Source organism: Eleutherodactylus coqui, chromosome 2 (genome assembly GCF_035609145.1).
Source record: "Eleutherodactylus coqui strain aEleCoq1 chromosome 2, aEleCoq1.hap1, whole genome shotgun sequence".
Taxonomy (NCBI): domain Eukaryota; kingdom Metazoa; phylum Chordata; class Amphibia; order Anura; family Eleutherodactylidae; genus Eleutherodactylus; species Eleutherodactylus coqui.
The window spans coordinates 318968837-318993171 of record NC_089838.1 but is presented as its reverse complement, the minus strand read 5'-3'; the positions used below and the strand labels follow the sequence as shown (position 1 = coordinate 318993171).

The 24335-nt window shown below is 45.8% G+C and overlaps 1 protein-coding gene across 1 annotated transcript in view; it reads right to left on the bottom strand.

Moving 5' to 3' along the window:
• Window positions 1-24335, bottom strand: part of LOC136610273 (venom factor-like) — a 183690-nt gene that overhangs the window by 98046 nt on the left and 61309 nt on the right. The window contains exons 13-16 of the mRNA XM_066589505.1: window positions 23757-23948; window positions 19977-20126; window positions 17501-17630; window positions 2300-2374 (exon numbers count right to left, since the gene is read on the bottom strand). Coding sequence (XP_066445602.1) covers window positions 2300-2374; window positions 17501-17630; window positions 19977-20126; window positions 23757-23948 — 547 coding nt within the window. The remainder of the gene's footprint in view (window positions 1-2299; window positions 2375-17500; window positions 17631-19976; window positions 20127-23756; window positions 23949-24335) is intronic.

The following is a 24335-nucleotide window of genomic DNA, read 5'->3' as shown; positions in this document are numbered from 1 at the left end:
TTTCCCAATTAAGGAAAGCAAATGGCGAACCCAGCAGTAAAGCGTAGCTGGCTGCGTATGATTTAGCAATGTTTTTCACGCAGCTCACACGTGTCCACCGCCCGTAAGGACGGACAGAGGCTGGACAAATAGATTTGTTTTCAGTTTTTTCCCACCAACAGGCAGCACTGCGTATATTCTATGAACCTGAGAAGTTTAATAACTGTGCTGTGTCCCTGCTTATGTGTCACAGAACGTGAGGGTAGCAGAGTTATTATAACTCTTGGAGAGCAGGTATTTTTTTTCCCAATTAAGGAAAGCAAATGGCGAAGCCAGCAGTAAAGCGTAGCTGGGTGCGTATGATTTAGCAATGTTTTTCACGCAGCTCACACGTCTCCACAGGCGTAAGGACGGACAGAGGCTGGACAAATAGATTTCTTTTCAGTTTTTTCCCACCAACAGGCAGCACTGCGTATATTCTATGAATAATAACTGTGTTGTGGCCCTGCCTATACAATTCTTTCCCTGCAGTATCAATGGAGGGTGGAATGCTCTGCAGAGGCGATTTTGAGAAGCCCAAAAAAAATGCAGCACAGCCAACAGCAGCCTGGACAGTACTGCACACGGATAAATATGGCCCTAGAAAGGACCGTTGAGGTTCTTGAAGGCTACACTCACTCCTAACACTCTCCCTGCCTATGCAGCACTTCTGTCCCTAATGCCAGGTGCAACGGTCTGCAGAGGCGATTTTGAGAAAAAAAAAATCCCACTGCTAACAGCAGCCAACACACAGCTATCAGTGGCCCTAATAAGGACCTTTGGGGGGTCTTGAAGCCTACACTAACTACCAATTCTTTCCCTACAGCAGCTCCGGTATAAACAGCACTGTCCCTCATCTAACTCACACCGCATCTGAGGCGAGCCGCGGGAGGGGCCGACTTTTATATTAGGCGAACACCTGATCTCGCCAGCCACTCACAGCAGGGGGGTGGTATAGGGCTTAAACGTTGCAGGGGGAAGTTGTAATGCCTTCCCTGTCTTTCAATTGGCCAGAAAAGCGCGCTAACGTCTCAGGGAAGGAAGTGAAAGTAACCAGAACACCGCATGGTGTTCGTCACGAATAACGAACATCCCGAACACCCTAATATTCGCACGAATATCAAGCTCGGACGAACGCGTTCGCTCATCTCTAGTGGTAAGTAACTACTCAACCCCATGGCAAAAAAGTGTAATGAATTTTATCACACAACAGGCTTACAGTCTCTGCACATACCCCGCCCCTGCTACTCCCACTGCTGTTCTCAGTTCTCTCCAATAGTTTTTGTGCCCTCTCTGTGGCCCAACAAAATAATGCTACATCCTCTGTGACCCCACAAAGTAATGGTGCCCCCCTCAGTACTCCACCTAATAGTACTAACTTCCCCTCAGTAGCTCGACAGATTAATAATGCTCCTTCTGTGGACCTACCAATTAATAGTGCCCCCTCTTTGCCCGAGAAAATTATAGTTCTCCTTCTGTATTCCTCAAAATTACAGTGCCCAGTTTGCACCCCTCAAATTATAGTGCCTCCTCTTCACTAGAGATGAGCGAGCATACTCGCTAAGGGCAATTACTCGAGCGAGTATTGTCTTTAGCGAGTACCTGGTGAGCGGTGAGTTGTAGGAGTGAGCAGGAGGGAGCAGGGGGGGGGGGAGAGATAGAGAGATCTCCCCTTCGTCCCCCCCCCACCCCCCGCATGCGCCCGCTGGCACCCGAATCTATACTTCCGAGCGGGCAGATACTCGCTAAGGACAACACTCGCTCGAGTAATTGCCCCTTAGCGAGTATGCTTGCTTATCTCTACTCTTCACCCATCAGTTTTAATGCTCTTTTGCACCCCTCAAATTTATAGTGTCCCCCTCTTCACCCCTAAAATTTAGTGTCTCACTCTGTACACCTCAAAGGAAGTGTCCCCCTCTTCACCCCAAAAAGTTAGTGTCCCCCTCTGCGCCCCTCAAAGTAATAGTGTCCGTCTTTGCTCCTCAAATTTTTAGAGCTTTTAATTGGCCTCAGGGCCTTCTATCCCTCCATCCCTATTGCAGATGATTGGTCTGTTATCATTGGCATCACTGTGATAAGTGTTTCTATTCTGTCATGAATGAACATCTATTGCAAGGATATATCATAATGTGCCACGTCCCAGGAAAACGAGGAGTCGCATAACCCCTATTTTTTTTATCTGAACTGGCTGGTAGTGTCTACAAATAGTAGGAAATACAAAGAGAGGCTATTTACTGTATGAAGTTACAAATAGATATCTGACAAATACAATGTCTCCTACCCTCCTCAGTATTGTATTCCATCAGGGCTGCTGATGTACTTCTTTTACGTCTGTTAATTCCCTTACATGATAAATCTGAGAACAAAAGAGGTTATGGTATGGGATGAGAAATATCAAAAGACGGACATTTCAAAATACTGTACCATGAATGGCTTTAAAAAGAAAGGTAGGTATAAAGAAGAAAGGTTTAGTACCATGTTAGCTAGTAAAGCAAAATGTGATCGTTCTCAGCATGAGAAAGCAAGTAATCCTGTAGATATGATATGTTTTAATGGCTAACAAAGAGACATGATGTTATAGCGAGCTTTCGAACCTACTCGGGGTTCTTCTTCAGGCTTAATGGAATACATTTGAAAAGGTATGTATACACACATACATATGAAAAGGCACAGACGTGGTGTGATTAATTTGCACTTAAAGCAATACCAGAACAAAATGAGTCCTTTTGAGAATTAATTGTTCCTTCTTGCATCTGTTCAAAAAGAAAATGTTGCTTTCTAGTTGTGTCAATTTCTTCAGAAGATTTTTCAGTTCCATCAGTGTACAGTATATTCTGGTATCTTCCATTAGGTGAAAAGAAAAAAGTTTGGTACTGTGTTAGCCAGTAAAGCAAAACTATCATACCCTACACAAGGATGACCGTCTGAAAATCATATTCCTAGCGTACAATAGTAAACAAAGTTTTCAGCAGCACCACATGTATAATAGTACACTCCAATACAATATAGAAGTACTCGCCGTGCACGCCTTGTTCCGGATCCGGACACTGAATATCCCAGGAGAATCCAAAGCCTTTCCTTTACATACATTGAAAACTATATTCCCGGATTTTCCGCTTCTGTGTTACAAGCAACCTCCAAATCTGAGGAACTTTATAGTCAGGAGTGCATTGCCCTCCGACACACAAAAAGGAACTTATCCCTGTAATATAAGGAGCTGCAAGACCTGCTGACATGTACTGACCGTGGACAGGATACAAGTTCCCAACACACAGCAGGATTATAAGGTCCCGGGGACATTCACATGCTCCACGTCTGATGTTGTGTACCTGATCCTGTGTAGTAAATGTCCTGTTGGGGACCTTTATGTTGTAGAAACAGGACAAAAACTGAAAGTGAAGATTAGGTCTCATCGCCATACAATTAAATAGAGAAAGACAGAATTAACTAGGGCCGAGCACTTTTCTAGTCATGGACACAACATAGAACATATGAGAGTTATGATACTGAAGGGTGGTTTCAAGTCACAACGCCATAGAAGAATTTGGGAATATAACTTTATAACAACTTTTGACACTTTGAATAGAGGGTTTAATTATTCATGAGGATTTATGCATTACTGGGAAGGATGAGACATCTATAGCACAGATAACACTGCTGTAGAGATGAGCGAACACCAAAATGTTCGGGTGTTCGTTATTCGTAACGAACTTCCCGTGATGCTCGAGGGTTCGTTTCGAACAACGAACCCCATTGAAGTCAATGGGCGACCAGAACATTTTTGTATTTCGCCGATGCTCGCTAAGGTTTTCATGTGTGAAAATCTGGGCAATTCAGGAAAGTGATGGGAACAACACAGTGACGGATAGGGCAGGCGAGGGGCTACATGTTGGGCTGCATCCTAAGTTCACAGGTCCCACTTTTAAGCCACAATAGCGGCAAGAGTGGGCCCCCCCCCCTCCCAACAACTTTTACTTCTGAAAAGCGCTCATTAGCATGGCATACCTTTGCTAAGCACCACACTACCTCCAACAAAGCACAATCACTGCCTGCATGACACTCCACTGACACTTCTCCTGGGTTACATGCTGACCAACCGCCCCCCCTCCCCCCCACAGCGCACACCAAAGTGTCCCTGGGCAGCCTTCAGCTGCCCTCATGCCACACCACGCTCATGTCTATTTAGAATTGCGTCTGCCATGACGAGGGACCGCAGGCACACACTGCAGAGGGTTGGCACGGCTAGGCAGCGACCCTCTTTAAAAGTGGCGGAGCGATAGCCCACAATGCTGTACAGAAGCAATGAGAAATAGAATCCTGTGCCACCGCCATCAGGAGCTGCACACGTGGGCATAGCAATGGGGAACCTATGTGCCACACACTATTCATTCTGTCAAGGTGTCTGCATGCCCCAGTCAGACTGGTAATATGCACCTTAACAGTAACCGCGTTGGTGGTAATGTGGTGGTGACTGCGGACCTAGTAGCACGGTTGTATTTTGTTGGTTTTCGGAATGTGGCCAGGATTAAGTAGGCCGTGGCGGGGGGATGGTGGGGGGGCTCTCTTGTAGTGTCGGTAAAGGTGAAATTCTTGGACTGCCACCAGACGAACCAATGCAAAGGCATTTGCCAACAATGTTTTCCCTGTTGGAGGAGGAGGGGGATGTTTTTGAGGCACTACGTGTCCTCTCCACGTGTCCGTGGTTATATGCACCTTAACAGTAACCGCGTTGGTGGTAATGTGGTGGTGACTGCGGACCTAGTAGCACGGTTGTATTTTGTTGGTTTTCGGAATGTGGCCAGGATTAAGTAGGCCGTGGCGGGGGGATGGTGGGGGGGCTCTCTTGTAGTGTCGGTAAAGGTGAAATTCTTGGACTGCCACCAGACGAACCAATGCAAAGGCATTTGCCAACAATGTTTTCCCTGTTGGAGGAGGAGGGGGATGTTTTTGAGGCACTACGTGTCCTCTCCACGTGTCCGTGGTTATATGCACCTTAACAGTAACCGCGTTGGTGGTAATGTGGTGGTGACTGCGGACCTAGTAGCACGGTTGTATTTTGTTGGTTTTCGGAATGTGGCCAGGATTAAGTAGGCCGTGGCGGGGGGATGGTGGGGGGGCTCTCTTGTAGTGTCGGTAAAGGTGAAATTCTTGGACTGCCACCAGACGAACCAATGCAAAGGCATTTGCCAACAATGTTTTCCCTGTTGGAGGAGGAGGGGGATGTTTTTGAGGCACTACGTGTCCTCTCCACGTGTCCGTTCCATGTCAGCAATAGTAGCACTCAAGACAGGCCCCAGTAACAATTCTGAAGCAGCAGTATAGCGGGAGCGCAGTCTTCGTTCCATGTAAGCAATAGTAGCACTCAAGACAGGCCCCAGTAACAATTCTGAAGCAGCAGTATAGCGGGAGCGCAGTCTTCGTTCCATGTAAGCAATAGTAGCACTCAAGACAGGCCCCAGTAACAATTCTGAAGCAGCAGTATAGCGGGAGCGCAGTCTTCGTTCCATGTAAGCAATAGTAGCACTCAAGACAGGCCCCAGTAACAATTCTGAAGCAGCAGTATAGCGGGAGCGCAGTCTTCGTTCCATGTAAGCAATAGTAGCACTCAAGACAGGCCCCAGTAACAATTCTGAAGCAGCAGTATAGCGGGAGCGCAGTCTTCGTTCCATGTAAGCAATAGTAGCACTCAAGACAGGCCCCAGTAACAATTCTGAAGCAGCAGTATAGCGGGAGCGCAGTCTTCGTTCCATGTAAGCAATAGTAGCACTCAAGACAGGCCCCAGTAACAATTCTGAAGCAGCAGTATAGCGGGAGCGCAGTCTTCGTTCCATGTAAGCAATAGTAGCACTCAAGACAGGCCCCAGTAACAATTCTGAAGCAGCAGTATAGCGGGAGCGCAGTCTTCGTTCCATGTAAGCAATGGTTAATGTGGCTTAAGTGGTAACTAGGCCTGTAGGCAGCCCAGTGTAACGAAAAATTGGTTCAAGTTAAAGTTCCAACGCTTTTAAGCGCATTGAAACTTATAAAAATTGTTAAGAAAAATTATTTGAGTGAGCCTTGTGGCCCTAAGAAAAATTGCCCGTTCAGCGTGATTACGTGAGGTTTCAGGAGGAGGAGCAGGAGGAGGAGGAGGAATATTAGACACAGATTGATGAAGCAGAAATGTCCCCGTTTTGGATGGTGAGAGAGAACGTAGCTTCCATCCGCGGGTGCAGCCTACGTATCGCTTACGTATCGCTGCTGTCCGCTGGTGGAGAACAGAAGTCTGGGGAAATCCAGCCTTTGTTCATCTTGATGAGTGCTAGCCTGTCGGCACTGTCGGTTGACAAGCGGCTACGCTTATCTGTGATGATTCCCCCAGCCGCACTAAACACCCTTTCCGACAAGACGCTAGCCGCAGGACAAGCAAGCACCTCCAGGGCATACAGCGCGAGTTCAGGCCACGTGTCCAGCTTCGACACCCAGTAGTTGTAGGGGGCAGAGGCGTCACCAAGGATGGTCGTGCGATCCGCTACGTACTCCCTCACCATCCTTTTACAGTGCTCCCGCCGACTCAGCCGTGACTGGGGAGCGGTGACACAGTCTTGGTGGGGAGCCATAAAGCTGGCCAGGCCCTTAAAGACTGTTGCACTGCCTGGGATGTACATGCTGCTCGATCTACGCACATCCCCTGCTACCTTGCCCTCGGTACTGCGCCTTCTGCCACTAGCGCTGTCGGCTGGGAATTTTACCATCAGCTTGTCCGCAAGGGTCCTGTGGTATAGCAACACTCTCGAACCCCTTTCCTCTTCGGGAATCAGAGTGGGCAGGTTCTCCTTATACCGTGGATCGAGCAGTGTGTACACCCAGTAATCCGTCGTGGCCAGAATGCGTGCAACGCGAGGGTCACGAGAAAGGCATCCTAACATGAAGTCAGCCATGTGTGCCAGGGTACCAGTACGCAACACATGGCTGTCCTCACTAGGAAGATCACTTTCAGGATCCTCCTCCTCCTCCTCCTCAGGCCATACACGCTGAAAGGATGACAGGCAATCAGCCGGTGTACCGTCAGCAGCGGCCCAAGCTGTCTCTTCCCCCTCCTCCTCATCCTCCTCATGCTCCTCCTCCTGTACGCGCTGAGAAATAGACAGGAGGGTGCCCTGACTATCCAGCGGCATACTGTCTTCCCCCGCCCCCGTTTCCGAGCGCAAAGCAGCTGCCTTTATGGTTTGCAGGGAATTTCTCAAGATGCATAGCAGAGGAATGGTGACGCTAATGATTGTAGCATCGCCGCTCACCACCTGGGTAGACTCCTCAAAATTACCAAGGACATGGCAGATGTCTGCCAACCAGGCCCACTCTTCTGAAAGGAATTGAGGAGGCTGACTCCCACTGCGCCGCCCATGTTGGAGTTGGTATTCGACTATAGCTCTCCGTTGTTCATAGAGCCTGGCCAACATGTGGAGCGTAGAGTTCCACCGTGTGGGCACGTCGCACAGCAGTCGGTGCACTGGCAGCTTAAAGTGATGTTGCAGGGTGCGCAGGGTGGCAGCGTCCGTGTGGGACTTGCGGAAATGTGCGCAGAGCCGGCGCGCCTTTACGAGCAGGTCTGACAAGCGTGGGTAGCTTTTCAGAAAGCGCTGAACCACCAAATTAAAGACGTGGGCCAGGCATGGCACGTGCGTGAGGCTGCCGAGCTGCAGAGCCGCCACCAGGTTACGGCCGTTGTCACACACGACCATGCCCGGTTGGAGGCTCAGCGGCGCAAGCCAGCGGTCGGTCTGCTGTGTCAGACCCTGCAGCAGTTCGTGGGCCGTGTGCCTCTTATCGCCTAAGCTGAGTAGTTTCAGCACGGCCTGCTGACGCTTGCCCACCGCTGTGCTGCCACACCGCGCGACACCGACTGCTGGCGACATGCTGCTGCTAACACATCTTGATTGTGAGACAGAGGAGGAGGAGGAGGAGGAGGGTGCTTTAGTGGAGGAAGCATACACCTCCGCAGATACCAGCACCGAGCTGGGGCCCGCAATTCTGGGGGTGGGTAGGACGTGAGCGGTCCCAGGCTCTGACTCTGTCCCAGCCTCCACTAAATTCACCCAATGTGCCGTCAGGGAGATGTAGTGGCCCTGCCCGCCTGTGCTTGTCCACGTGTCCGTAGTTAAGTGGACCGTGGCAGTAACCGCGTTGGTGAGGGCGCGCACAATGTTGCGGGAGACGTGGTCGTGCAGGGCTGGGACGGCACATCGGGAAAAGTAGTGGCGACTGGGAACTGAGTAGCGCGGGGCCGCCGCCTCCATGATACTTTTGAAGGACTCCGTTTCCACAACCCTATACGGCAGCATCTCAAGGCTGATGAATTTTGCGATGCGGACGGTTAACGTTTGAGCGTGCGGGTGCGTGGCGGCGTACTTGCGCTTGCGCTCAAACACTTGCGCAAGCGACGGCTGAACGGTGCGCTGAACTACACTGCTGGATGGGGCCGAGGACAGCGGAGATGAGGGTGTGGGTGCAGGCCATGAGGTGGTAGTGCCTGTGTCCTGAGAGGGGGGTTGCATCTCAGTGGCAGGTTGGGGCACAGGGGGAGAGGCAGGGGTGCAAAGCGGAGGCGGTGAACGGCCTTTGTCCCACCTTGCGGGGTGCTTGGCCATCATATGTCTGCGCATGCTGGTGGTGGTGAGGCTGTTGGTGTTGGCTCCCCGGCTGAGCTTTGCGCGACAAAGGTTGCACACCACTGTTCGTCGGTCGTCAGGCGTCTCTGTGAAAAACTGCCAGACCTTAGAGCACCTCGGCCTCCGCAGGGTGGCATGGCGCGAGGGGGCGCTTTGGGAAACACTTGGTGGATTATTCGGTCTGGCCCTGCCTCTACCCCTGGCCACTGCACTGCCTCTTGCAACCTGCCCTGCTGATGCCCTTGACTCCCCCTCTGAAGACCTGTCCTCCTGAGTAAGCGTTGCACACCAGGTGGGGTCAGTCACCTCATCGTCCTGCTGCTCTTCCTCCGAATCCTCTGTGCGCTGCTCCCTGGGACTTACTGCCCTTACTACTACCTCACTGCAAGACAACTGTGTCTGATCGTCATCGTCCTCCTCACCCACAGAAAGTTGTTGAGACAGTTGGCGGAAGTCCCCAGCCTCTTCCCCCGGACCCCGGGAACTTTCGAATGGTTGGGCATCAGTGACGATAAACTCCTCTGGTGGGAGAGGAACCGCTGCTGCCCAATCTAAGCAGGGGCCCGAGAACAGTTCCTGGGAGTGCTCCCGCTCCTGAGCAGGTGTTATTGTAGTGGAGTGAGGAGGCTGGGAGGAAGGAGGAGCAGCAGACAGAGGATTCGGATTGGCAGCAGTGGACGGCGCAGAACTGCGGGTAGACGATAGGTTGCTCGAAGCACTTTCTGCCATCCAGGACAGGACCTGCTCACACTGCTCATTTTCTAATAACCGTCTCCCGCGTGGACCCATTAATTGGGCGATGAATGTGGGGACGCCAGAAACGTGCCTCTCTCCTAATCGCGCAGCAGTCGGCTGCGACACACCTGGATCAGGAGCTTGGCCTGTGCCCACACCCTGACTTGGCCCTCCGCGTCCTCGGCCGCGTCCACGTCCTCTAGGCCTACCCCTACCCCTCAGCATGCTGTATTACCAGTGATTTGATTTCACAGGCAGGAAATAAATTGGCGCAAGACTGCAGGCCAAATATAATTTTTGCCCTTTTTGGAAAACGAAAGGCCCCACTGCCTCTAGTGAATGAATTATCTAAGTTTAATAACTGTGCTGTGTCCCTGCTTATGTGTCACAGAACGTGAGGGTAGCAGAGTTATTATAACTCTGGCAGAGCAGGTATTTTTTTTCCCAATTAAGGAAAGCAAATGGCGAAGCCAGCAGTAAAGCGTAGCTGGGTGAGTATGATTTAGCACTGTTCTTCACGCAGCTCACACGTCTCCACCGCCCGTAAGGATGGACAGAGGCTGGACAAATAGATTTGTTTTCAGTTTTTTCCCACCAAAAGGCAGCACTGCGTATATTCTATGAACATGAGAAGTTTAATAACTGTGCTGTGTCCCTGCTTATGTGTCACAGAACGTGAGGGTAGCAGAGTTATTAACTGTGGCAGAGCAGGTATTTTTTTTCCCAATTAAGGAAAGCAAATGGCGAAGCCAGCAGTAAAGCGTAGCTGGGTGCGTATGATTTAGCACTGTTCTTCACGCAGCTCACACGTCTCCACCGCCCGTAAGGACGGACAGAGGCTGGACAAATAGATTTGTTTTCAGTTTTTTCCCACCAAAAGGCAGCACTGCGTATATTCTATGAACATGAGAAGTTTAATAACTGTGCTGTGTCCCTGCTTATGTGTCACAGAACGTGAGGGTAGCAGAGTTATTAACTGTGGCAGAGCAGGTATTTTTTTTCCCAATTAAGGAAAGCAAATGGCGAAGCCAGCAGTAAAGCGTAGCTGGGTGCGTATGATTTAGCACTGTTCTTCACGCAGCTCACACGTCTCCACCGCCCGTAAGGACGGACAGAGGCTGGACAAATAGATTTGTTTTCAGTTTTTTCCCACCAAAAGGCAGCACTGCGTATATTCTATGAACATGAGAAGTTTAATAACTGTGCTGTGTCCCTGCTTATGTGTCACAGAACGTGAGGGTAGCAGAGTTATTATAACTCTGGCAGAGCAGGTATTTTTTTTCCCAATTAAGGAAAGCAAATGGCGAAGCCAGCAGTAAAGCGTAGCTGGGTGCGTATGATTTAGCACTGTTCTTCACGCAGCTCACACGTCTCCACCGCCCGTAAGGACGGACAGAGGCTGGACAAATAGATTTGTTTTCAGTTTTTTCCCACCAAAAGGCAGCACTGCGTATATTCTATGAACATGAGAAGTTTAATAACTGTGCTGTGTCCCTGCTTATGTGTCACAGAACGTGAGGGTAGCAGAGTTATTATAACTCTGGCAGAGCAGGTATTTTTTTTCCCAATTAAGGAAAGCAAATGGCGAAGCCAGCAGTAAAGCGTAGCTGGGTGCGTATGATTTAGCACTGTTCTTCACGCAGCTCACACGTCTCCACCGCCCGTAAGGACGGACAGAGGCTGGACAAATAGATTTGTTTTCAGTTTTTTCCCACCAAAAGGCAGCACTGCGTATATTCTATGAACATGAGAAGTTTAATAACTGTGCTGTGTCCCTGCTTATGTGTCACAGAACGTGAGGGTAGCAGAGTTATTATAACTCTGGCAGAGCAGGTATTTTTTTTCCCAATTAAGGAAAGCAAATGGCGAAGCCAGCAGTAAAGCGTAGCTGGGTGCGTATGATTTAGCACTGTTCTTCACGCAGCTCACACGTCTCCACCGCCCGTAAGGACGGACAGAGGCTGGACAAATAGATTTGTTTTCAGTTTTTTCCCACCAAAAGGCAGCACTGCGTATATTCTATGAATAATAACTGTGTTGTGGCCCTGCCTATACAATTCTTTCCCTGCAGTATCAATGGAGGGTGGAATGCTCTGCAGAGGCGATTTTGAGAAGCCCAAAAAAAATGCAGCACAGCTAACAGCAGCCTGGACAGTACTGCACACGGATAAATATGGCCCTAGAAAGGACCGTTGAGGTTCTTGAAGGCTACACTCACTCCTAACACTCTCCCTGCCTATGCAGCACTTCTGTCCCTAATGTCAGGTGCAACGGTCTGCAGAGGCGATTTTGAGAAAAAAAAAAATCCCACTGCTAACAGCAGCCAACACACAGCTATCAGTGGCCCTAATAAGGACCTTTGGGGGGTCTTGAAGCCTACACTAACTACCAATTCTTTCCCTACAGCAGCTCCGGTATAAACAGCACTGTCCCTCATCTAACTCACACCGCATCTGAGGCGAGCCGCGGGAGGGGCCGACTTTTATATTAGGCGAACACCTGATCTCGCCAGCCACTCACAGCAGGGGGGTGGTATAGGGCTTAAACGTTGCAGGGGGAAGTTGTAATGCCTTCCCTGTCTTTCAATTGGCCAGAAAAGCGCGCTAACGTCTCAGGGAAGGAAGTGAAAGTAACCAGAACACCGCATGGTGTTCGTTACGAATAACGAACATCCCGAACACCCTAATATTCGCACGAATATCAAGCTCGGACGAACGCGTTCGCTCATCTCTACACTGCTGGCCTGGTGACCCCCCAACAATAATTCAGGGACCATAAGACTTTCACTCCTTTAATCCCTTGAGTGGCATGCCCGGAAATTTTCCGGGACGAGCTCCACTGCTCATAGCGACATAGCCCGGAAGATTTACGGGCTATGTATCACTATGGGAGCTGCAGAGCACAATGCCACAAACTGTGACAGTGTGCTCTGCCTGCACAGCCCCACAGAGAACAAAGCAAGGGCTTTGAAAAACCAGCAGAAGATATTGCCGATCTGCCGGCAATCTCCTGCTTTGTTTACAGGTTGCCATAGAGACCATCGGCTTGTCAGAAGCAAGCCGATGGTCTCTGTGGCAGGGAGAGCTTGGTGCTTGGCTATCAGAGGACAGCTAGGTACCAGCTCTTACAGCAGAGATCAGAGAAAACCTCCAATCTCTGCTGTGTTAACCCTTTACATGCTGCAGTCTATGTGACTGCAGCATATAAAGGGCTGTCACCATCGGACCCCCGGAATGTGATTAGGGGGTCCTGATGGGTCCCTGTGGAAGTCCCCTAAAGGGACAATAATAAGAAAAAAATTTAAAAAATTATAAAAAAATAATAAAAACGCTTGTCTCCCTTTACTTTGTAAAAAATCAAAAATACAATCACACATGTGGTATCCGTGCATCGTAATGACCCAGAGAAGGAAGTTAATACATTATTTAACCCCTTAATGACATGGCCCCTTTTTTTATTTTTTCCCCATTTTTTTCTTTCCTCCCCCCTGTTTAAAAAATCACAACTTGTCCTGCAAAAAACAAGCCCTTATATGGCCATGTCAATGGAAAAATGAAAAAGTTATGGCTCTTGAGACGCAACTGCAAAATTAGTTGAAATTCAATGATTAGACCATTTTTAAAAACCTGCCCTGGTGGGCACGACAGGGTGGTAGGAAACCCACCACTCAAGGGGTTAAGTGCAAGCCAATCACATCCATATCTGTGCCTTGTCATAAGTATGTGTGTATAAATATGCATGCCTCTTCGGATCTATTTCATTTAAGCCTGAAAAAGAACCCTGCATTGGGTCGGAAGTTCGCATTAACATCATGTATTTTTCTTAGCCATTAAAAGGTTAGTGACTGGTTAGTGACAAACTTTCTGACTGTTTGGGTAAGAACACAAGGAGAGAACGACAGAAAGGACACCATTGTGGGCATTTACTATAGGCCACCTGGAGAAGCAGAAGATATTGATGAACTCTTTCTACATAAGATGGCCAAGCTCTCAAAAAAGCCCAACGTAGTGATCATGGGAGATTTTACCTATCAGACATTTGTTTGGAATCTGTCAGGTAAAAGTAATGCATCCAACAAATTCTTATCCGCTCTTGCTGACAACTTAATCTTCCAAAAGATAGAAGAGAAAACAAGGTGAACTGCTATCTTGGACCTAATTCTTACCAAAAGAAAGAAAATGGTTGGGGAAGTAAGGGTGGCTGGGACCTTAGGAGGCAGTGATCATGATATCCTTGAATTTTGGATAAAAAGGGGAAGAAGACCAGAGAAAACTCAGACCTCAAGGTTAGATTTCAGAAAGGCAGATTTTAATGAACTCAGAAAGAGGGTAGGAATAATCCAATGGCCGGATGTTCTTAAGGACAGAAAGGTCCAAGAAGGTTGGGAAATATTGTGAAATGAGATTCTCAAAGCACAATAGTTAATGCCCAAAAGGAGGAAGAATAGGAAGCATTTACAGAGACCAGGATGGATGAACATAGAACTTGCACATCTGTTAAAAATGAAGAAAAATATGTTTATCAAATGGAAAGAGGGGGGAATATCTAAAGAAGAATATAATGCGGTCTGCAGAAACTGTAGGGCAAGTGTCAGAAAGCTAAAGCTGATAATAAATTGAGACTTGCAACAGAGGCCAAAAGCAATAGAAAAGGATTTGGGGGGTATTTAAAAAGCAAAAGAAAAGTCAAAGATGCTATTGGATGCTTACAAGATGAAAACAGTGAATTGGTCAAGAATGATGTTGAGAAGGTCGAACTTTTAAATTCCTATTTTGTATCTGTTTTCTCTCACAAAGTAGATGGAACATCAACTGAGCTATTTGGGGAATAAACGAACACAGGCTATCTATCGAGGGAAGGGGTCTGGCTCAGGATGTGCACCCAGCAGATCCTTAAGGCCTTCGGATAGGCCGGCCAAGAACAAGTCCTTGAGAGCTGAGTCGTTCCACGCTGACTCTGTGCAGTGTTGTCGGAACTGAGAGCAATAGTCCTCTGCCACCCTCCGACCCTGGTGCAAGGATAACAGTTTTGAGACAGCATAAGCAGCCTGGTCGGATTCATCATAGATTTCGCCCAGAGCTAAAAAAAAAGGCGTCAAGAGACTGTTCAGCGGTTAAAGACCCAATTTTGAGGGTCTCCTCTCAGGCGGGTAATCACGATTCCAACACTCTAGTACTCCGTGCCGGAAGAGTGGGGTTAAAGGTCAAAGTACAGCTTGCAGCCCTCTCTGACTTTTCTGCCCGGAAAAGAAACCTGCAGCGGAGCCTGAGGCTCCGAAACTGGGAGGCTGGACTGGAGCCGTAAACACAGCCTGCTCTTGTGGCTGCAGACGGTGGTTAGGTCCTGGATCCAGTTTACTAAGGCTGCCACGGCCTCTATAGAAGAAGTCAATGTAGCTGGTCGGATACAAAGGTCTGACCTCCTTTGGGCCAGTGTTTCTGTCAAGGGCAGGGGTCTGGGTCACTGAAAGTCCCTATAACTACCCAAAACCACTGTCCCTACTTACTTGCCCCACTGGGCTAAGCCCCAGGGTAACAACTGGGCGACAGTCTCTAGACTCTCTAGGGATGAGGGGTGAGGAGTCAGACTACAAACAAACACTGAGACAAACATATACAGAGGCTGGTCAAGTAATCCGGGTCGGCAACAGGAGGGTGCACAGTACAAGGGGTCAAACAAAGGCGAAGTCTGGATCCAAGGAAATAGTCAAACAGGAAGTCAGTCAAATCCAAGATAACGCGAGTGCAGCAGAAACAGAACACTGGCAAAGATCTGAAGGAACAGAGCAGTTTAAATGCTGTCATAACTACAACCCCAGCAGCAAATAGGAAGGGGGAGCCTGACAGCACCAGGACCTAGACCTAAGTAGCGAGTGCCGAGCAGAGAGCAGACATCTAGCAACGAGTGCAGAGCAAGCGCACCCAGGTGTCATGGCAACGGGGAAGTGGCGCTGGGCGGTAACCTGCGTGTCCCCAGCAACCCGGCAAGCTAGGCGTACGTCCGAAGCCAGCGTACCGGATAATGGCGGCCGGGGAAAGTCACCAAGACCAGTGCTCCTCTGCGCCACCCCCCCCCCCCCGGAACCCGGGTAAAGGGACTGATAGTGTGGGCACGAAGACCCCCAGAGCTGCTGGACCTGACACCATCTATAAACCGAGAGATGGTGAGGGAACACTTAGCAAACTTAAATGAATTCAAGTCTCAAGGTCTAGATGAATTACATCCTAGGATACTAAAGAAAACAGCAGAGGTAATTGCTGAGCCACTTGCCATAATCTTTGAAAATTCCTGGAGAACTGAAGTCCCAGAAGATTGGAAAAGGGCAGAAAATGTTGTCCCTATCTTTAAAAAAGGGAAGAAGGTGGATCCAGGAAACTACAGAACTGTGATCCTGACTTCTATACCAGGAAAGATCTTTGAACAAATTATTAAACAGCATGTATGCAAGTACTTGGATAAAAAGTTTTGTAATTAACCAGAGCCAGCATGGGTTTGTATCAAACAAGTCATGCCAGACAAATCTAATGTCCTTCTATGACAGAATCACTGACTGGGTTGATCAGGGAAATGCGATGAATATAGTATATCTTGACACTAGGGAAGAGAGAGATTATTCAAAAAGATCTAGAAAAACTTTAACAGTGGGCGGCGACTAAGAGAATGGTATTTTCTGGGCAAGAAAAATGAAAAAAAAACAAACAAATGGGAGAAATTAGGTGAAGCAGCAGCACTTGTGAAAAAGACTTGGGTATACTAATAGATCATAGACTGAACATGAGTCAACAATGTGATGCAGCAGCCAAAAAGGCAAAGACAATTCTGGGATGTACTAAGAGAAGCATAGAGTCTAGATCACGTGAGGTAATTATTCCCCTCTACTCTTCCTTAGTCAGACCTCATCTGGAATACTGTGTCCAGTTCTGGGCACCCCATTTTAAAAAAAGACATAGACAAACTGGAACAAGTTCAAAAAAGAGTTACCAAGATGGTGAGCGGTCTGCAAATCATGATCTATGAAGAACAGTTAAAGAATCTGGGAATGTTTAGCTTGCAAAAAAAAAGGCTGAGCGGAGACTTAATAGCTGTGTACAAATATCTGAAGGGCTGTCACAGCGCATTTGCACAAGGAAAGACCAGGAGCGATGGGATGAAACTGAAAGGGAGGAGACACAGATTAGATATTAGAAAAATCTTTCTGACAGTGAAGTTGATCAATGAGTGGAACAGGTTACCACGGGAGGGGGTAAGTTCTCCTTCAATGGAAGTCTTCAAACAAAGACTGAAGAAATATCTGTCTGGGATGATTTAGTAAATCCTGCACTGAGCAGAGGGTTGGACCCGATGACCCTGGAGGTCCCTTCCAACTCTACCATTCTAGGATTCTAAGTATCATATCTACAAGATTACATGGTTTCTGTTGCTGGGAACAATCACATTTAGTAGTAACATACACCCTAAGGCGTTAACATATGTTAGTCATTCTAAACTAAGCCAATCATGAGTTATGACTTTGGGGGCATGTATTTCTATTGTTCCATCATTTGGGGTATATTTGCAGCATGATAATGTTAATAAATCAGAAGCATACTGATGTTGACGAACACTATGTCAGTGTTAGTTACTTGGCATGCATGCACTTCTCCTTGTAACCAATTTGGAGCAGTACAGTGAAGTCAGAGGGATGTGATTTATTCCCCATAACAGTTCAAAGGCTCACTATAACATCATGTCTTTTTGTTAGCCACTTAAGAGGTATCATATCGACAAGATTACTTGGCTTGTATTGCTCAGAACAATCACATTTGGCTTTTTACAGTAACATTCTCAGAACATTGATTCATATCTAGTATGTGAGCCTGAGGAGGCGGAGCATGACACAGGGATTTTCTATTTAGTGACTTTTCAATTCCTGTGTCATGCTCAGTCCCTTGGACTCTGCACAGGGCATGGTACATTGTATTACTTTTGCATGGAGAGTTTTTAGATGCAATGCAACTAAATTTATAGCCCAAAAGAAACTAATGCAAATATAGGATGGAACATGCAAACTCCATGAAGAGGTTTCTGCTGATTGCATTTGAACCCAGGACTTAGTGTACCAGATCTCTCTGTCGTGGTCATTCCCGAATTCGTCTTTACAGCAAGCCCAGCATCGTAGAAGACTCCCATGTTATCAGCACCGCTCCCCGGGGTACATGCAATCTCAGATTTCTCCACAACGTCCCAAATCTTGGAGACAAATAATAGTCACATAAACCTGACATCTTGAATGTCCTTTATAATATCACTTAAAGCCACAGCAGAGCTGAATTTACCCTTTATCACTTTTTTCTATGAACCTTAATAACTCATTGGGAGAGATTTTTCAAAACCGAGGTTGAGGGACAAAGGAGCCCAAATCAGCCAATTAGATAAAAACCGGATTGGATGGGTTTGCTATAGTCAGTGACTATTTAAATGGGGTTTCAAGACGAAAAAAAATGTCTGGGGAGGGAATTATGAAAAATAATAAAATAAGCAGTACTCACCTCTTATATGACCTCCACAATCCAGCTCAGGCACCCGATCTCTACCGCTTCTGTTCTGGATGTTGCTTCAGTGATTACATTCAAATCTTTGTAAGATGAGGTACCCAAAAGAAACCGAAATCTGCTTCAGGTGGGCTGGGCATTAGTATAGGCTTCTGTTGCCAGCTGAATGTCTGCTCAATCCTTCCGAGGTCGGCGGTACGCCTGCCGATGTTGTTGGGGAAGGTAGCGTTCAGCTACAGTGATTTTTTTTCAACAAGTTGTTCAGCTTTTTTGCCATGTCTGATTCATATGAACAACAGGCAGCTGTTAAACTTTTGTTTCCTTTTCCACTGCAATCGTGTCATACTAGTTTTCATCAAAAATTACTTACACTCAGCGCTGTGTGGGCAAACAGGTGACTGCGTCTTCCATCATGACAACGCACCTCGAGGAACCAGTCACCTGTTTACCCAAGCATTACCAATGTTTTGTTAAACAATTTTTGACGAAAAACAGCATGACACCCTCCCCTCACCCTCCGTATTTACATAGGCTGGCTCTGTGTAACTTTTCCTAGCAACGGAAGCTGGTACTAGTATCACCCTGCCCACTACAAGAAGATTCCTATTTTTTTGGGTACCCTTTGTATATGTGACCGCTCTGCCAATCACAGGTCATGGCAGTATCAGCACTGAAGTCTGATATGAAGAACCAGAGCGGTGGGGAGCAGGGTGGCTGCACTGAACAAGGATGAAAACCCCTTAACTAACCACCCACTGGAGTGAGAATACACTGTATGCATACATTTGGGTACATTCATAAACTCATACATAGTATCTAAAGTCTCGCTTTTCTTTTCCTACCATTTTGGCACGGTGACACTTTTCTAAAACCATTGCCTTAACTTATTTGTGGCATAAACATTACCCTTATGGGTGACTTGCAGTAGCTGCGAAAACTACAAGTAGCTTGCAGATTATTTTATGACTTTAATGTAATGCTCTAAGGTTGTGCATGAGTCACTAGAATGTCACAGTTACGAATAACAGTTAACCTAAAGCCAGCGTGCGACTGTAACAGGGGTTAATATTTAGCTGTTAATTGCGTGATGTTTTAAGATATTTTATGTCAGTTACTTTAAGCCAGTGGCCATGTTTTTGGAGACCAGGGTTGGCTCTCACAGTGAGGGTGCATTTAGACGGGCAATTTTTGTGCGGAATTTCTGTGTGTTGCAAAATGCACAGGAATCGCACGTGAAAAGAACCCATTATTTTAAACGAGTGTATTTATATATGAGATTTTTCTCTTGGCCGCGATTCTGCGAGATAGAACGATTGCAGCGTGTCCTATTTTTGGGCGATTCATTTTCAGAATCATGCATTTTTCCCCCTGAGAAAGAAAAGTAAAAAAAAAAAAAATCGCATAACACACACACATGTAAATGTGAGTTTAATGTGAGTGCTAATGTAGTGAACTGAAGTGTGACACTACAGTAAAAGTACTTAAATTCAGGAGCAACTGTCTTAACTACAGCTCATTTAGCGAAGGGTAGTGATGCTGGATTACATTTCATAAGAAGATGCGGCCAGAATAGGGGACCAAATAGTTAATTTAACTTTCACTGTAAAACAATGGTTGAAGGACATGGGAAAACTGAGATCACCCAGCAGATGAAAGAAGCTCCGTGATTGGTCGAGGGGTGGAGCTGACCGCAGCCCAGCTGAAACAGGTTCCCTGAGTGGAGTAAAGTGGAGGATTTTTTCCTCTCCCCAGATCTGTGGCTCAGTAGATAATTGTAAAAGTGTGCAGAGGTGAAAACAAGTGGGTCAGAGTGGAGATAGAGTGAGTCAGAGAAGCAGAAGGAGGGGGGAGAATGTTGGCAGCACGGTGAAGCCATCTCACTGGCTTTCTTCCTGTCCCGTAACTAGAGAAGCTTACTTACAACTTTAAGAAATTCTATGTGCAGCTAATCAGTCACCCACTACCCTAAGAGAAGTGCTTGTCTTCCAGACCTGAAATCCTCCCAAGCCATGCCTTAATTCTTAAACTATGTGCAAGTTCTTACCTTACTCTGGGTCAGCTTATATTTGCTGTTTAGTGTGAAGACACCTTTATCCACTGCCACCAGTCCAACGGTGGAATGATAGTCCGCCTTCAAGGTCAGTGTTATGGGATGTTGAGGTCTTCCGATGTTGTTATCGGCTTCCAGTGTCACCTATTGATCAGAGGTAGGAAAATACAAATAGCCATGATAATCAAAGACTGACTGGATGGAATCAAAAACTATTCATCTACTTTTCTACATGTCTACCATTGTATTAGTTCCGTGCTGATGAAAGCTCCTCTTCCAGTCAAGCATGGTGATCATGTTGCCAGAACTAACAGGGACAAGAAAAAAGTGCTCTCCCTTCCAATGTCCACACCATGGACAACATTAATTGCGATGCTTCTGTAATGTACAGTACTTACTGTCCTGTGGTCCCAATGGGTTGCAAACCAGAGTAGCAAGCACAAATCTGTTGCTGGACAGGATATTCCTCCCTTGACAGCAACGTCACAAAATATACACCAGTCCTACATCAAAACCATGGATCTATTTCTGAGGGCGCATTTGTTATCAGAGCTACTGATAACAAAGATAACAAGAGCTACTCCCAAAATGGCAGTGCCGAAGAGTGCTACTCCCAAACAGGCAAGGAATTAATTTTCATTGTTTGCTCTTGAGGCTCCAATGGCGCCTCTTGGAATGAAGGTTACTGTAATGTATTCAGTAGTCCGCAGTCCCTTGGGACTGCTAACTTGAGTAGCCAGCATACAGCCTGATTGTGAAGAGGCTATTGGGGTTATGCTATCGCTGGAGAGGCTATTCCTCCCATGATGGCACCATCACAGCTTCAGGAGTAAAATAGATGGGATGCTATTTTTCTCCAATCCTAGTCACTAGTGGAGGACAGTGGCTATGAGGAACAGCCATAATGCCACTTCTGATCACACAGGCACAGCTGCTTTATCCACACGATTACCAATTATGTTGACGCTCAATGAAAAATACCTCTAGAGGTATACAGGGAGGGGAGAGGAGGGGGATGCAGCTACAGTCTTTCTCTCTGTGGTTGTGAGAGGAGATGGGATGGGGAGCAGTAGTGAGGGTCACCTTAGGAGGGATTATGCTTTTTTAAGTACATAAAAAGTAGCATGTCATTCTGCAACTTATTATCTTATAGCCCTATATGTAATACAGGAACCCCAACATTAGTACAGGTTTGTGATATTTTTAATCAGATATGTATGATGAAACTTAACCCCTTAGTGACTGAGCTTTTTTGTTTTTTCCCATTTTCGTTTTTTCCTCCTCCCTTTTAAAAAATCGTGGCTCCTTTATTTATCCATCGACGTCGCTGTATGAGGGCTTGTTTTTTGCGTGACGAGTTGTATTTTTCAATGGTGCTATTTAAAGTACCATATAATGTACTGAAAAACGTTTAAAAAATTCTAAGCGGAGAGAAATGGAAAAAAAATGACATTCCACCATCTTTCGGTGCGTCTTGTTTCTACGGCGCACAAACTGCAACAAAAATGACATGATCTCTTTACTCTATGGGTCGGTACGATTACTACGATACCAAACTTATAGTTTTATTTTTTTTTGCTGTACTACTTTTTTTTTTTTTAAGATATTTAATTTTTTAAAATTATTTTCTGTGTCCATTTTCTGCGCACAATAACTTTATTTTTCTGTCGACATAGTTATGTGAGGGCTCATTTTGTGCGGTATGTCCTGCCATCTCCGTTGGTACTCTTTTCTCATACAATTGACTTTTTGATCGCTTTTTATTACATTTTTTTTCTCGGAGATAGGGTGACCAAAGTGCATTTCTGGCGTTTTTTTTTTTTTTTTTTCGGACCACGTTCACCGTGCAGGGTAAATAATACATTACTTTGATAGAGCGGACTTTTACAGACTCAGCGATACCGAACACGTATTTTTTGTTTATTATTTTGTGGGTTTGTTTTGCAAATATGGCAAAAGAGGTTGTTTTTTTTTAACTTTTATTACTTTTTTAAAAAATAATTACTAAAACTTTATTGTTCTTATTTTTACATTTTCTTTTAGTCCTCCTAGAGGACTACAACCAGCGATGCTTTGTTTGCTTCTGCAGTATGACGTAATGCTATAGCTGTAACAAACAGCTGACGCCCGCGCTGTATGGAGGGAGATAGCGCCGCTATCTCCCTCCATACACGTCCTGCAACAGCAGGACCTAAAAGCACTATAGGGCCATTACTAAGGGGTTAATCATACTTCATCCAGTGAACGGCATCTTGCAGCACATGTCAAATTATCATCTATCACTACCTTATTTACCCACTAGGTGGTGGAGTATATTACAAAGGGCCCATTCACATGGGGCGTAAATGTATTTCTGCCCCTGAATGTGCAGTATAATTACAAACCAAGAGATAAACAAAAGCTTAGCACACAAAAGCCTCAACAAAAATATTTTACATTTTATTAAATAGAATTATATAAAAATATCACATTACAGAAGAGATGAGTTCCCAAACAAAATTAAATAATGCTTCAAAAAAGGAAGGCATATAGCATGCCATGGAAATAGAGACTTGTGTATGCAAGAGATATCCAATGCTATCACAATCATGTTTACAATGACGATAATACAACAAGCATATGAAATACTACATATTCACGTGTACAGGTCAATAAGAGGAATATGAACATAACAACGCCACCAGCCTTATTACCTGCGCCCCGAACTTCCTCGGGGGTACCGTTATTTTTTTGTTTGGGAACTCACCTCTTCTGTAAAGTGATATTTTTATATAATTTTATTTAATAAGATTTAAAAAAAAATTTTTATTAAGGCTTTTGGCGTGATAACCTTTTTTATCTATCCATTATACAACAGAGCGCGTGTTTATGGTTGTAATATATGCAACTTTTATATATGCAAGATTTACTGTATTTCACAAACCTAAAGATGCCTATTCACACATTGTTTTGATGCACAAATAGCAGTAAATACATGTTTCATGGGTATTTTCACTTGCCCATTCATCACTTCTCTGGTCTTTTTTAGTGTGTAATACACCAAAATAGGACATGCTGCATATTATGTCAACAAACTAAAAACTGCATGAAAAATACGCTCGTTTGAATACCCCAATGTAAATCAATGGGATTCAGCACAGCATATTACATGTGTGAGAGAAACCAGAGTGTTTGAACAGCATCTTGTTCCCCACTCCAGTTTCTAATTTACTTGACACACATATTTAGATAGTTTGTTCAGAAGTTTAAGCCAATCAGAAGATTGCAAGGCCTGAAGAAGGAAGCTGCGACTGACCTTCACTCACACAAATGTCTATTCAGGGGAAGAAGAAGGCTAATTAAATATGGAGTTCTTTATTTGATCTTCTATACATATATGTAAACCTTAACTGAGCTCAGGAATGCTTACAGATTACCAATTAACGATCTCAGACAGTAAGCAAACAGCATATGCCTAGAGAAGAGTTTACCCATAGACCGATGTCACTGCACACTCTGAGTTCTAGTAATCAATGATAAAGAGGCGTAACAAGTTGTATGTATGTATAAGTCAAGTGACCTTTAGTCTCGCCTTCAATGTATTTGTCTAAATATATGTTTGATTTTAACAGCACACCACATGGCAGGTAATGGTATTGCAAGTAGTATTTTTAACATTTACAAATTAAAATTTAGATTTTGTCTGAAACATTAAGATACCTAGAAAAAAAAAAGCACTTTATAAACAGAATCCCAAGGAATTTGACTCATGCACTGTTCCTTTTATAATCTTACCATTTCCTTACACTTATCCACCACGTCCACCCATAGGGAGTCAGATACTATTTCGTCTCCAACAATGTAATATGCAACAATACGGAAAGATGGTATTAAATCCTCAGTGATGAACAGTGGCATGGTGACCAGGGATTGGCCCACCAGTCGGCTTATCTTGCCCGCTTTCACTATCTGGCCTTTGTTTAGAATCTGGAAAAATATGAAATAATTTATTAGACTCACATACTATATATTCTTGGTATTACCTAGCAATGATCGGCTTTAGTATGGTGAACATATTTGTTTCCTTATCGTAATTATCCAGCTGTTCTTATTTTGGATGAAGTCCTGTGTGGTCTCATCTGTTGGTGCCATACTCTCATATCACAGATAGGTTTTTCTTCAGCTTGCCTCTTAGGCTAGTTTCACAGGGGCGAGGGTGATATCGGGCTGTGATTCCACCTTCTGAAAGCCCCGTGGATAAGAGGAGTTTTCATGTGAAAACAGCCTTGCATCACTGTGAGGAATCCCTTCCATCTTATTGCCTCCAATGGGGTGGCAGCAGCGTTGGCCCAATAGAAAGCAATGGCAGAACTC